This window comes from Scyliorhinus torazame, chromosome 7, assembly GCF_047496885.1.
Source record: "Scyliorhinus torazame isolate Kashiwa2021f chromosome 7, sScyTor2.1, whole genome shotgun sequence".
Lineage (NCBI taxonomy): Eukaryota > Metazoa > Chordata > Chondrichthyes > Carcharhiniformes > Scyliorhinidae > Scyliorhinus > Scyliorhinus torazame.
The window spans coordinates 197,246,256-197,259,842 of record NC_092713.1 but is presented as its reverse complement, the minus strand read 5'-3'; the positions used below and the strand labels follow the sequence as shown (position 1 = coordinate 197,259,842).

At 43.3% G+C, this 13,587-nt stretch overlaps 1 protein-coding gene across 3 annotated transcripts in view; it reads left to right on the top strand.

Annotated features, from left to right (window-relative positions):
• Window positions 1-13,357, top strand: part of LOC140426775 (dihydropyrimidinase-related protein 3-like) — a 281,060-nt gene extending 267,703 nt beyond the window's left edge. For 2 of the 3 annotated variants that reach the window (XM_072511930.1, XM_072511932.1), the window contains exons 13-15: window positions 2,266-2,425; window positions 7,061-7,096; window positions 9,599-13,357. In XM_072511930.1, the coding sequence (XP_072368031.1) occupies window positions 2,266-2,425; window positions 7,061-7,096; window positions 9,599-9,687 (285 nt within the window). In that variant the 3' untranslated portion in view covers window positions 9,688-13,357. The remainder of the gene's footprint in view (window positions 1-2,265; window positions 2,426-7,060; window positions 7,097-9,598) is intronic. The other variant, XM_072511931.1, reaches the window with a different exon arrangement.
• Window positions 13,358-13,587: the final 230 nt, after the last annotated feature.

The window sequence follows — 13,587 nt, the reverse complement described above, 5'->3', positions numbered from 1 at the left end:
CCTAGTAATTGAGCCTATAATGCTATATATTTTATTAACAGCTCTCTCAACCTGTCCCATCACCGTAAAGACTTATGCATGTATACACCATGATCCCTCTGCTCCTGCCTTTATCTTTTATTGCACATGTCCTTCCAACCAAAAGTAATCACTTCACATTTCTTCGCATTGAAACTCATCTGCCCCCCGTCAGCCCATTTCATCAACTTGTCTGTGTCCTTTTTGAAGTTCGATACTATCACCCCCACAGTTCGCAATGCTCCCAAGTTTTATATCGTCTGCAAACTTTGAAATTCTGTCCTGTACATTAGGTTTTCATATGCATCAGGAAAGCAAGGATCCCAACACTGACCCCTGGGGAACTCTACTACAAACCTTCCTCCAGCCACTACTGTGCTCAGCCAATCTTGTATCCATGTTGCTATATTCCCTTTTACTCCATGAGCTACAACTTTGCTCACAAATCTGTTGCGGTGTACTGTATCAAATGTCTTTTTGAAGTCCACATACACCACATGAACAGCATTGTACTCATTACCCCTTGTTTCAATTCTTCAAGAAAATCTCAAGTAGGCTAGTTGAACATGATTTTCCCTGAGGAAATCCACACTGGCTTTCTTTAATTAACACACGTTTACCCGCGTGGCTATTAATTTTGTCCATAATGGTTCTTTGAGAGTTTTCTCTACCACCAAAGGTAAGCTGATTGGCCTGTAGTTGATGGGCTTATCTATACATCAATACCTCCTGACTTTCCAATGTTTGTCCACAATCTACAAGGTACAAGTCAGGACTGTGGTGGAATACTCTCCACTTGCTTGGGTGACTAGAGTTCCAACAACACTTTAGAAGCTAAACACTATCCAGGACAAAGCAACTCGCTTGATCATTCATCAGCTTAAGCAATCATTCCTTCCTTCTCTGAAAAAAGAAAATAGCTTATTGTCAAAACTAGGCTTCAATGAAGTTACTGTGAAAAGCCCGTAGTCGCCACTTTCCGCCGCCTGTTCGGGGAGGCCTGTATGGGAATTGAACCGGCGCTGTTGGCCTTGTTCTGATTACAAGCCAACTGTTTAGCCCATTGACACACACACAGTGGCAGCAATGTGCACCATATACAAAGTGCACTGCAACAACTCACCAAGATCCTTCAACAGCACCTTCCAAACACCCAACCTCGAGCACCTAGAAGGACAAGGACAGCAGACACAAGGCAACTCACCATCATCTTCATAAAGACAATTAGGGATAAGCAACAAATGTTGGCCTTGTCAGTGATGCCTACATCCCATGAAAGAGTTGTAGCGGTTCTAAACCCACCCCTCTCAAAATTAGTGCCATGAATTTGGATGGGATGGTGTGCAGCAGAGAGTGGTGCAAAACAAATAATGCAGCACTTCACTTCAACATTACAACAGTGACCACACTTCACTCACAGTAAAGCGATTTGAGATGTCCTGAGCTCATGAAAGATAACCTATAAATTTCCATCCCTTTTTTGATGGGCAGAAGGGAATTGAAGGTTATCGGAAATAAGCCATGGAACATTCTAATTCCTAGGGAATTGTCAGCCACGGAAAGGATGTGTAGGAATTCTTTGATTGTGCATGATGTGTGGCATGACCTGACTTCACAGGATAAATGTTGTGTGTTGTATCACACATGGGACATATGGGGTAGGAATGTTTGTCTACTCCGTGCTCCTTGCAGAGTACGAGCTCTCCCACCAGAGGCAGGGTAGCCCAATACCCAGTGCATATAAGAACAGCCAGTAAGGCACCGACCGGAGAGAAACCACCGTGGTAGGGGTTTGCTGGGAAGTGTACATATTTTGTTTGTTCTTAATTTGACTTGGTGTGGACTCCCCATGTCCTTATTAAATTATTTTGTCTCTTATTCCGTGCTTTCTTACCTACAATTTTGCCACACACTGCTCTGTACATATTCAGAAATGAATCTGGCTCTAATCGACCCTATGTGGCAGCCATTTTGGAGAAGCAGGACAGGTTGCTCTGACAGTGCACCGTCTAATAGCTGCATTGCCAGAAAAGACCTGGAACTGAGCCGCCTAGCCACTGCCTCAGTGAAATAATTAAGTGTTTGATAGCCAAGTGGTGGAAGGAGTTGCCAAGTACGTTAAGAGATAAATGATGAGAAATTCAAACATTCAGAGACAGGAATAGTTTTTTATCGGCACATCGTCCTGACTGTCAAGCCCTGGAAAAGGTGCAATCTACATATAACGTATTCCTTTATTTTTCCTAGTTGGCACAAGTGCGTGGTGTACCCAGGGGAATGTACGATGGCCCAGTGTATGATCTAGGAACTCCCAAAGCAGGAACCCCTTCAGCATCAGCCAAGACATCCCCTTCCAAACAGCCCCAACCAGTTCGAAATCTACACCAATCCGGCTTTAGCCTTTCAGGTAAGAGCTCAGCCTCAAGAGGCTAATTTTTAACTCCTGATAGTCCAATTTGATGTGCTTCTTCTATTAATGTACCCTGGTGTACTATTCAAAGGCAACAATAGCCAGCAGGACAACATGATGGAATTCCTGTCACTTTAAGAAAACATTGGGTTCTTGTCAGTCAGGTAGTATACCAGCATATTTATGATGTATCTTTAAATCTCATTGCATTGAGCTTGGCTAGATTATTGTATCCCACTCTGGTAACATACTTTAGGAAGGACGTAAGGCCTTGAAGAGACTGCAGATAAGTGGCAAGTGATGCATTTGGTATGAGAAATGAGGAGAGGTAATATAAACTAAATTGTACACTGTTAAAGGGGGTGCAAGAGCAGAAAGACTTGTGGAGTAAATGTACACTTTGAAAAATGACAAAAGTTGGCAAAGCTGTTTAGAAAAAAAACTTCCTTGGCTTTCTTAATAGAGGCATAGTGTACAAAAGCAAGGAAGGAACAGTAACCCTTTATTAGTTTCTAGTTAAACTGCTGGACAACTGTAACCAGTTCTGAGAATCCCATTTTATAAAGGATCACGTCTTGGGAAGGTATAAGTGGAGATTTATTATATTTGTACCAGAACGAGGAAGTTCAGTGATATGCAGAGACTAGAGAAGACAGGATCATCCCCTTAAGGATAGAAGAATACAGGGAGATTTAATTTAGGAGTTTACATTTTCTGAGAGGATTCTGGGAAGAATATTTCCACGTATTGGATTGTCAGTAACGAGGACAGAGGTTTATGGTAATTTGGCAAAATAGGACCGGTGGGGTGATGAGGTGACATTTATTAATCTAATGAGTTGCTACGATCAGTAATGCCATGGGTGAAAACTGGTGGAGAGCGATACAGTAGTAGCTTTTAAAAGAGAATTGGGGCACAATCCAATGCCACGCTGTGGCTGAAAGGCAGCTCGCTGCGACGCAGTGTAGTCAATCCAACTCGCTACGCCTTACGAGATCCAAAGCGACCTCGTGAGATTTAGCGATGTCAATCCCGTCCACAATAAGCGGGATCACTTTATGACAAATATGCACTTTAGAGCGAGGCAGTAAACCTCACTCTAATGTGCAGATTTCCGAGATACCTGAGGCTTTGGGTTTCAACCCCTTCGCCTCAGAGACCTCGGACGAGCACCGTTCAGTGCTGGTCTCCACAAACGGGGACCAGATGGAACGGCACTCGTGGGGGTCTCCCAGGAGATCGGAGGCCCCCGGCTCCTTGCCCTTTGGGCATGTGGTGCCCTGGCACTGCTGGTGTAACCTGTGCACCCTGGCAGTGTCACATGGGTGCCAGTCTGGCACTGCCAACCCACCCAGGTGGCATTGCCAGCTGGCATGGACACTGCTAGGTTGGAGCTGCCCAGGTGCCAAGCTGGCATTTCTTTGCAGGAGTGGGCCAGGTTGCCTGACCGAGGTGTTGGAGGAGTGCGGGAAGACTGGGGACCCTCCCATAGTGCATTCAGATTTTGGGACAGCGGGGAGGGTGGTTGGGGTTTGTTTCTGGACCTCGGAGATCGGGACACCATTTAAAAACGGCATCCCAATCTTCGCTACGCTGGGGAGTTCCAGCGAGCAGAGCTCCCTACTGTACAAAACGGGGCTGTGTGTGGCCTCGGCCATATGTTCCCCGTTCAGGCCCGCTTATTCAACATAATAGCCATGTGTTTCTCGGCACTGCGTGCACTGGGAAATACGGAGCTAAACACGCTTGCTAGGGGGCATTGTTCCGTTTCGGGAGAATCGCACCCTTAGATATATAATTGAAAATGAGAAATTTGTAGGGCTATGGAGAAAAGAGCGGGGGTGTGGAACTAATTGGATCACTTTTTTTAATAGCTGTCACAGGCACAATCAGCTGAATAGCCTGCCTCTATGCTGGAGGATTCTATGCAGCTCCATCTCTGGAGTGTTCCATGCACGCTCCCGGACTATCGCTTAGAAGGTCCAACTAGCTCTCTCACTCCCTTGGGGAGGGGGTGATTCAGGATGGTGATGCCCGCCATAGGGAGTTTACACCCTCGGTCATGTCATTGAGGAATGCAGTCAAAACGAAGAAGGGACCTTTTTATCCACTGATCGAAGAAATGGTGGGAAGGTTGGGGGACGGGTAGTGAACACACCCAGGACTGGATAAAGCTCGTAAAGCCTTACAAATCCTTGACCTGCTCGGCTAAATGGTGCTCAACACAAGGAGATTTAGACACGATAGCATGCATTTATGGTATATTCTTTTTGAACAATGTGTAAATTGGCAACATCCCACCACAAATTTATATCAAGTTTTGAGACTTTCATCTTATGAGTGATAGCTTATAAGAAAAAGATAAAGGAAGATTACTCTGTGGGAAGTTTGCAGTCATTCCCTATGTAAATTTCTAAATGTACCAGCCTTCCCACTAGTTTCCATTTGGTTCTTGATAGTGCTTGAAGAGCAATTCAAGAAAATATATTAATTGTGTGAGTGGGAAGAAATTGAGCCTTGTTTGGTTTGGGAAATGTGCTCTTAAGTCGATGATGATTATCAGCTCTTCGAGGGAAGATGCTTTCTCTGGTTTGATTGGCAAAAGTGCTGTATTGAGGCCATCACTAGTCAAAAGGAACGAGAGAGCCTCTGAGGGCAATGTACAGGGTGCAGACTTGAAAGGGATGAGAGGTCTTAAAAGGACAGGTATTCAGAAAATTGTCCCAGTCAAGCTGTGCTAGCTTTGGATCATTCCCCATGGTTTGTGAAGGAGCGTTTGATTTGAAGAAGGATTGCGTAACATCAGGTTTTGGTGAGTATTCTTTACTTGATATAGAAATTAAATTTAAATGTGCTGTTTTACCATGAAATTCTTTTTACTTTCTTCCTCCACCTCCCTGCCCTTCAATATTGTTGCTAAGTTTCTTGTCACTCTATCCAAAACGTAATGGGGTGTGATGATATGCGTGTTTTAAACTGCCTGGTTCCTTACCCCTGGTCTTCGTATGTAGTGGTGGCGGATGGGCCTACAAAGGATCAACAGGAACATGGAAGCATGTGGCTCCATTCTCTCCCCAGTTGATGCCCATACCTGCCAGTGCTGGATGAAAATCAAGAACATTATTTCTGGTTGATTTCATCCCCACAGCCCACCCCTCCCATTGACTTCACAATACCTTTTTTTTCAAATTTAGAGTACCCAATTCATTTTTTCCAATTAAGGGGCAATTTAGCGGAGCCAATCTACCTACCCTACCCATCTTTGGGTTGTGGGGCGAAACCCACGCAAACACGGGGAGAATGTGCAAACTGCACACGGACAGTGACCCGGAGCCGGGATAGAACCTGGGACCTCGGTGCCGTGAGGCAGCAGTGCTATCGACTGTGCTGCCCCTGCCTTCACAATACTGAGGCTAAATTTAGTGTCCCAACCTTTGACCCAGCTGAGATCAGCTCAGTCTCAACTCCGTGCAGCTCAGTACCACACAGGGCGGTCAATGTGTTCATCCATTGATCCACTGCAGTAGTTGCACAATGGTTTTGAAGTGGAAGAATATTCTGCCTGATGCAGGATTTAATCTTTCATCAGTTAGTGTGCAGCCTTCATATTTCTTTTGGATCAATGTTTTACTCGAACATGGGAAAATACTGAATTAAAAGAGAATACCATTCAAGTTTAAGGTTCAACGATTGGCTTTTGGACATGCTAGCTTCTAGATGTTTCTGAGGAATGCCGAGGTACAATATGTGGTGGTAGTCACTGAGGTGACGTCAATCGCCTGGTAGCAATATTTTACTGCTGGCTCCTCTATTTTGAACTTTTTAATCATGCTTCAAGCCTCTGCACATCTTCTAAATAATAACACTGATATTTGTATTACAGAAAGATTAATCAAACTAACCAAATAACCAAATAGCCATACTTTACAGTTAGAGTTATAGGGGCAGATTGTGAGGTCAGCAGCCTAGTGAAATTGGGTGGCGGGGCAGTTGTTGTGTAGCTAGCAGATGAATGGCCTACTGTAACGTTTCTGTCATCGCTATCTCCAAAGCAGACCTCTGCCGGGATTACCTGCGGGTGGCCACAGCAGATGCCTGACTCAAAACGTTGATCCCTTTTAACATGTGGGCTGGGGTCCAATGGTACATATTGATGGGGAACCAGTCGAAGAAGGAGACTTAGGGTCGTTGTTACATGCATTTACATGGGGCCAGTGAGGAGCAGGAGTGTTTCTCTGGGCTCTGCAAAACCTGCTGCTGCTCAGGGAACCAGACCCCCCCCCCCCTCTAAAGGGTCAACCGAAGTCCACATTCCTGGAGGGGGCTTCTACCAAACCAGTGGTTTTGTTTGACCTTTGCTCTTGTGAAGCATCTTAGGATATTTTAACTGCATTAAAGGTGCCTTGTTAATGTTGTTGATGTTTATGTCCATTTTTAATGAGAATAAAATTTAGCCTTTTTTCATTAAAATTATGCAAAATACCGGAGCGTACCCTGTGAAGCTATTATTTGATGAACTATCAATATCACCAAAAGTGATCATATGAACCTGTAATGAGAGGGTAGTCTTGAGCCCTTCAGAAAATTGGCCATTTGCCGTTGTCAATTAAACATTTCCATTCATTTCAATAGGAAGAACTACTGATGGTTTTACAAAACCAAATGCAGGTATGGAACAATCAAGTTTAAAAATCAAAATTACTTGTGCCCTCAAGGCAAAGGGAGTTTTTTTTTTGTGAATACAACTGACTGGGTATAATCTACTGAAACAGATTGGACACAAGCCAAGCAAACATCCCTCATTCCCCCACTCTCCAATGCCCGTTGTTTTTACTTGTAAAGTGGTGGAGTGTGAAGAGATGCAAAATGATTTAGCTCGGAATTACAGACAATTTTTTAATCTGGTTTGGAGATTATTTTGATATCAGCCCTGAATGAAAAGCAAACAGTTGACCTATTGTGCCTTTAGCAAATACGTTTACTGTTTCTGGGATCTTTGCTTTTTTAATCACATTAAACCTTCCTGCACAGCACAAACTTCCCTGTAATGATGCATGGTGCTGATGGTTGAATGCTCAGCTTCCCTAACTCTTAGTTGCTACTTTTATTTATGGTCTTTTTTAGAAAATATACAAATATATGGATCTTGGTTCTGTTGAAGGTGAAGAGTTTGAATGGTGAACAAAGCACATTCTCCCCACCCAGTATTACAGTCAAGCATTCTCAGGCCAGTTCCAAGGCTGTATGATGCTCGCTTGTACTCCGTCTTCTAACTCCCACCAACCTTGGCCGAAATTCTCCGGTCGTTGCAGTTCACTTTTCCCGCCGGCAGCGCTCCCCCACCAGTGGGTTTCCTGGCAGCGTGGGGAAACCCCATTAACAAGCAGCAGGAGTACAGAATCCCGCCACCAGTGAACAGTGCGCCGCCAAGAACCCCTCGGCTGGTGGACTGGAGAATCCCACCAGGTATTTGGGAACCCTTTCTGTGCATTCGCACCTCTCCTACTCCAAACCTCTGACCTTACATTTCCTACAAAAGCCATTCCTATAGCCTGGACAATCATTCAGCAGCCATAAGCTGAGGTAGTGACTGGGTTTGGAACTGCGTGAGCTCATTGAACCATTACAAAGGGAGAGATTTAAATTCCCCCTCCCCATGGAGGGTAGGCTCCACTGCATCACCTCAGTGTCCTCTGTGTTTATCCAACTGATCTTGACAACCCAGATGTGTCAAAATCTGCACATAAAAAGTAAGATTGTCAAGCTTCTGTTATACAGGGCACTGATGAGACCACATATTGAAACTGTGAGCAGTTTGGTCTCTTTATTTAAGGAGGGATGTAAACGCATTGGAGGCAGTTCAGAGAGGGTTTACTAGATTGATACCTGGAATGAGCAAGTTTTCTTATGAGGATAGGTTGGACAGGCTGGGACTGTTTCCACTGGAGTTTCAATGAGTGTGAGGGTGACTTAATTGAAGTATATAAGATGCTGAACGGTCTCGACAAGATGGACCTGGAAAGGATGTTTCCTCTTGTGGGTGAGTCCAGAAACAAGGGGAACTGTTTTAAAACTAGGGGTCGTCTTTATAGGACAGAGATGAGGAGAATTGATTTTCTCTTAGCGTTTTTTGCAACTTTGGAACTTGCTGCCTCAGATGGGGTGGAGCTGGGGTCATTGAATATTTCCAAGGCAGAGATAGATAAATTCTTGTTAGGCAAGGAAATCAAAGGTTATCAGCGATAGATGGGGGTGTGGAATTAGAAACACAAACCGATCAGCCATGATCTTATTGAATGGCAGAGCAGGCTCGAGGGGCTGAATGGCCCACTTCTGTTCATATTTTGTATGTAGGTAAATATCCGTATTGGCTAGAATAAGCTGGGAAGTGGAAGCTGATGCTTTATGTAGGTGTGAATGTGCAGTGGATACAGGAAGTGTGGATTTATGATTGAGGTCAGCAAACAAATGACGTTAGAGACGGTAGTCAGAGCCTAACCTCCCTCTGATTCTTTCTGTTATGCTCCAAACTAAGGAAGGTCACATGATCTGTTATCCAGTTTCCACATGTGTTGATCTCTCCCAGTCAAAGAGCGGCCTGCTTTCCATTATGTTTAGCAGCACCCGCTGGTTGCTTGGCTAATTTGTTCATCGGTTAAAGACAGCTTTCTTCTGAGTCTGGAAGAATGGTGAACGGGGAGGGGTGGGCGGAGCTAAGATGGGGGGGAGAAAGAAAAATTCCCCCTTGCTAATTGTAGGTGGATGCCAGGGATTCAGAAAGGAGAGAACAGGGAGACATCACCTCATAATGCCTTTGCTGTGTTCAAGTGCCAAGGCCCGTGGACTGGTTAACTCACTAATTCATGTACATTGACTGAATTGCTGCTACAAAACTGGGACATGAATCCTGTCTGCGCTGTCTGCAGTTTAGAAAGTCAGTAGAGTTGTCATGGCTAGAGTAAGATTAGTCACTGACTTGACACAAGCCCTATTGACCTTATCCAGGACAAAAATTGTTTCTTGTGTGTTTATATGGGGAGAGGGTGAGGGAGGGAACACTTGTGTCATTCATTGGAAATATTACTTGAGGGGGAGGGGAGAAAGGGGGATTGTTGGTATCATTTGGGGACCGCTCTGCTTCATGCCCATTGCCATTCTCTCGCTTTACAGGGGCTCAGATTGACGACGGTCCTCGCCGCAGTGGTCATCGCATCGTCGCACCTCCCGGTGGCCGTTCAAACATCACCTCACTCAGTTGAAGCTTGCAGTAGGAAGGAGAGAGAGAGAGAGAGAGAGCGGGGAGAAGAAAGAAATTGTGCTGTAATGATGACGTATTGCAAAGAAAAGCAAAAAAGATAATTGTGTTTGTCCTACAAAAGAAAACAAAATAAATGGTTACTTTGGATTGAATATAAACAGTGCCTCAAGCCTTATTGATGAGAAATGCTACTTTGCCATCGCTTTAAGAATGTCTTGTTTTCATTTATTTAGCCTTAAGCTGTCACAGTTTACCAGTTATTAGTAAGGATGCAAAGATTACAGTTTTTTTCTATTAATTTGTTTTCACAACATTTCTCCACCCCCCTCTCCAATAGCCTCTGCGATCCATTCCAAATACCTTGTTCTAATTTCTGCAGTGCCCCTCAGGATAGTCTTCAGATCACTTCTGATTAAAACCATCATGCATTACCTGTACTCCTAACTTTGTGAGCTTTCTACTCAAGTGTACTGACTAATTGGAGGCAAAATAACAATTCCTTGCAGTTCCCACTCGATTGAAATTTTGGCTCTGACTTGATCTCAAATTTTGAACATGTCTTTTGGAGGAATTCAGTTTTTTAATCCTGTAATTCAAACATGAGTATTCACACAGCGGAACTGTCCCTCTCAAAATGTGTCAGGCAAAACTTTTTTTCCCTGTTTCCCCCCAACCCCTCCCCCCAATAATTAAGACAGCCTAATTTTTTTCTTCTTTGAGTGAAAGGTCATGTGACATTAGAAATTCGTGCATCCGCCACAGGGTATAGGTCACCACAACATAATGCCCGTTACCATCTTTGACAGTCTGCTGCAAGTACGCCCTTCAGGTCAGGTCAGAGGTTGCTGGGCGACAATTTACTAGGCCTCTTCCAAGCCTGTAAGAAACAGTCATTGTCCCTGAAGTAAAGGCAGGAAGTGCTTAAGCCCTTCAGTAGCATGTTCCATTGATAAGACATCACCATTTTTCTCAAAAGTTACTTTTTTCAATTGATTGAACCAAAGTGCACATCAGATTTAGCTGCAGGACAAAGGAAGTGAAAACAAATATCAATTGGAGTCTAGATAGAAGTCAGTCGAACTCAGAGGTATTTCATTAAACTAATGTTGCTTTTCTGATGATTGGATTGATTCAAGAGCGACTCATTGATTTGATAATGAAGATTTATAATAACGTCCGCCAAACTATTCCAGTTAACTTAATTTTGTCAACTCATAAACCATGCAGATCAGAAGGCCCCACATTAAATCTCCAGTTTGTGCTGAGTTAATTCACCTCAGCTGATCATGAGTTGCTGTACTTCTAATGCCCTAATATCCTTGAATTAGGAAGGAGAATAAGCCAGGATCCCAACACCTCATTGATTGCATCTGGCTAATGTGGTGGCAAAGGACAGTGGGCTAACATCAGGCTCAGATTCAACTGTGAAGGTCGCACATGGTTGAATGGTCTCACTGTCTAAGTTCACACAGCAAGTGTAGCCATTGCCTTCTGGAGAGGAGGGGACAGAATTGTGAAAATAAATTTGATTGATTCTCGGGCTGATCTGCCAAATTCGCAGTCTGCCCTGAGCAAAGTTGTAATTTTTCTTCATAATTTCTTGGCCATAGCGTCAAGCACTCTGTAATCGATGCACCCTTTTAAAGAACAATAGTCTTGATGTGTATTCATGTTAAACCTTGTGCATAATGCTGAATTTTCTAGGAATTGGCTCATCAAGTCATACATTGCATTACTTTCAGAGACCTAAAGTGCTTTCACACTTTTCATTTTGCTGCTTGTCTGTATGTGTGTATACGCGCACACAAACGCGCACATACTACCTCTCAACACCACCCTACTTAGAGACTAACCATGAGGTACCCTCTCCTTAGCAAGGACTTATTTTAATGGATATCTTTTATACAGCCTTAAAACAGTACAAAAGCAGAATATTGTTTTTTTTAATGCTCCTGGATTATTTCCTCTAACCAGCAATGTGTTAATGGAATATTTAGCAATGATATGACTAGGGAGCCCTCAAACAAATGCTTCCGATACTTCATGTTTGTGGGAGTATAAGCTGTATAGTCAAACCTGTAGCCAGCTTCAATTATAAACATCTACGATAAACTCTTTTTATTGAAAAAAGGTAACTCAACCCCATGCCCTGTACAGCTGGGATGTTGTTATTGAGCGATAACATGTCAGTTTCCCCCCACAGACACTTCTTCCGTTGTAAATGACAAGCTTGTCAGAGAATGGATGAATAGTACCTTGACACAATGATTAGTGTGCTCCATTCATCAGATTAAAAGGAAAGCAGGGACACGAGAGAACCCACTCCTCCAAAAGAATGAGGCCTCTTGTGGGATTTGGTGAGGGAAAGCCTTGCTTTAACAGCGCCCTGACCAAAGTTTCCCTCACCGCCCCCCCACCTCCCAAGAATAATTGAGCAAGGCACCACAGTATCTGCATGCAATGGGGCCTTGCATTTATTTAAGACCCCTCCCACCCGGCTTATTCACTCTTCCAACTTCTTCCATCGGGCAGGAGATACAAAAGTCTGAAAACACGCACGAGCAGACTCAAAACCAGCTTCTTCCCCGCTGTTACCAGACAACTAAACGACCCTCTTATGGACTGACCTGATTAATACTACACCCCTGTATGCTTCACCCGATGCCAGTGTATATGTAGTTACATTGTGTACCTTGTGTTGCCCTATTATGTATTTTCTTTTTATGTTCTTTTATTTTCATATACTTAATGATCTGTTGAGCTGCTCGCAGAAAAATACTTTTCACTGTACCTCGGTACACGTGACAATAAACCAATCCAAATCCAAAATGTAAGCCATATAGCCCCAGTTTTTCCTTGATAGAACTTTCCCAAGATCTATAGGTGCGAGGTGTACTATCAAAATGAATGAGGTGGATTATAAACCCGCTTAGGCACAGGGGCCTGCGTCTTATTATTTTTTGATTGGAAAATACTTCAAAATAGGTCACATTTTAAAATCAAAACCATCGAGGATCAGTATCGGTAACGCTGGTACAAAAAGCCACCACGTTACATGGAGAGTTTGCTGACTGGTTGGAATTAAATGCAACCCTCTCTTTCTAAATTGGGGGAAGGGACAGAATTGAAAGTATGACACAGACTGGGTACATTAAAAATAAATTTGGCCTTGAGACCTCAAAATACCTGTCATCTGTCCATCATTTTATCTCATTATTGTGGCTCAATAATAACTGAACAGCGCATCTCCCTTGCCCCTTTATCAAGTAGCAACTGATAAAGGCTGTCAAATATCTCAATCTTTTCTTTCTTCATTTCTATTGATGCATTGGAGTGTTTCATCCTACATGCAGCTTGCAGACAGCAGAATACAGCCAAGTTGGAGGTGTGTTGACTCGGTGTTCCAGGATGTTCTGGGTGTGTTACTCACATTGGTTCAGTTCAGATTTCAAATAAAGACACTAAAATCTCCTGTAGTTAATGAGGTTTGAATAGCTGACTATTTTTAATTGCCATTTTCTTCAAAAACAAAGCCTGTGATTTAAGAATATGTAAGGACAACTTTACCACAGTGATTGATGTTTAGATATTGTTTCTTGTATTTAATTATGTTTGTATCTACAGTACATGTCTTGGACTAATAAATTTATGCAAATATGGCTTCCCAAGGACATACTTGTGTTGCATTTATCATTTCCTTTTGCCCGTGTTTCAGTCAGTTGCAAGAATGTTCACTGTGAACACCAGACATCAGGCACTTTGCCCATTCTTCCAGTTTGAAGGTCTGGTGAAATGTTTCTGTGGAAGTTAGAAAATTAGGGGAGGAGGAAGAGAACACTCCCCCCAAAAATTGCTTGAAATTGTGCATTTAATGATGCATTTATTAAACTAACAACCAGAG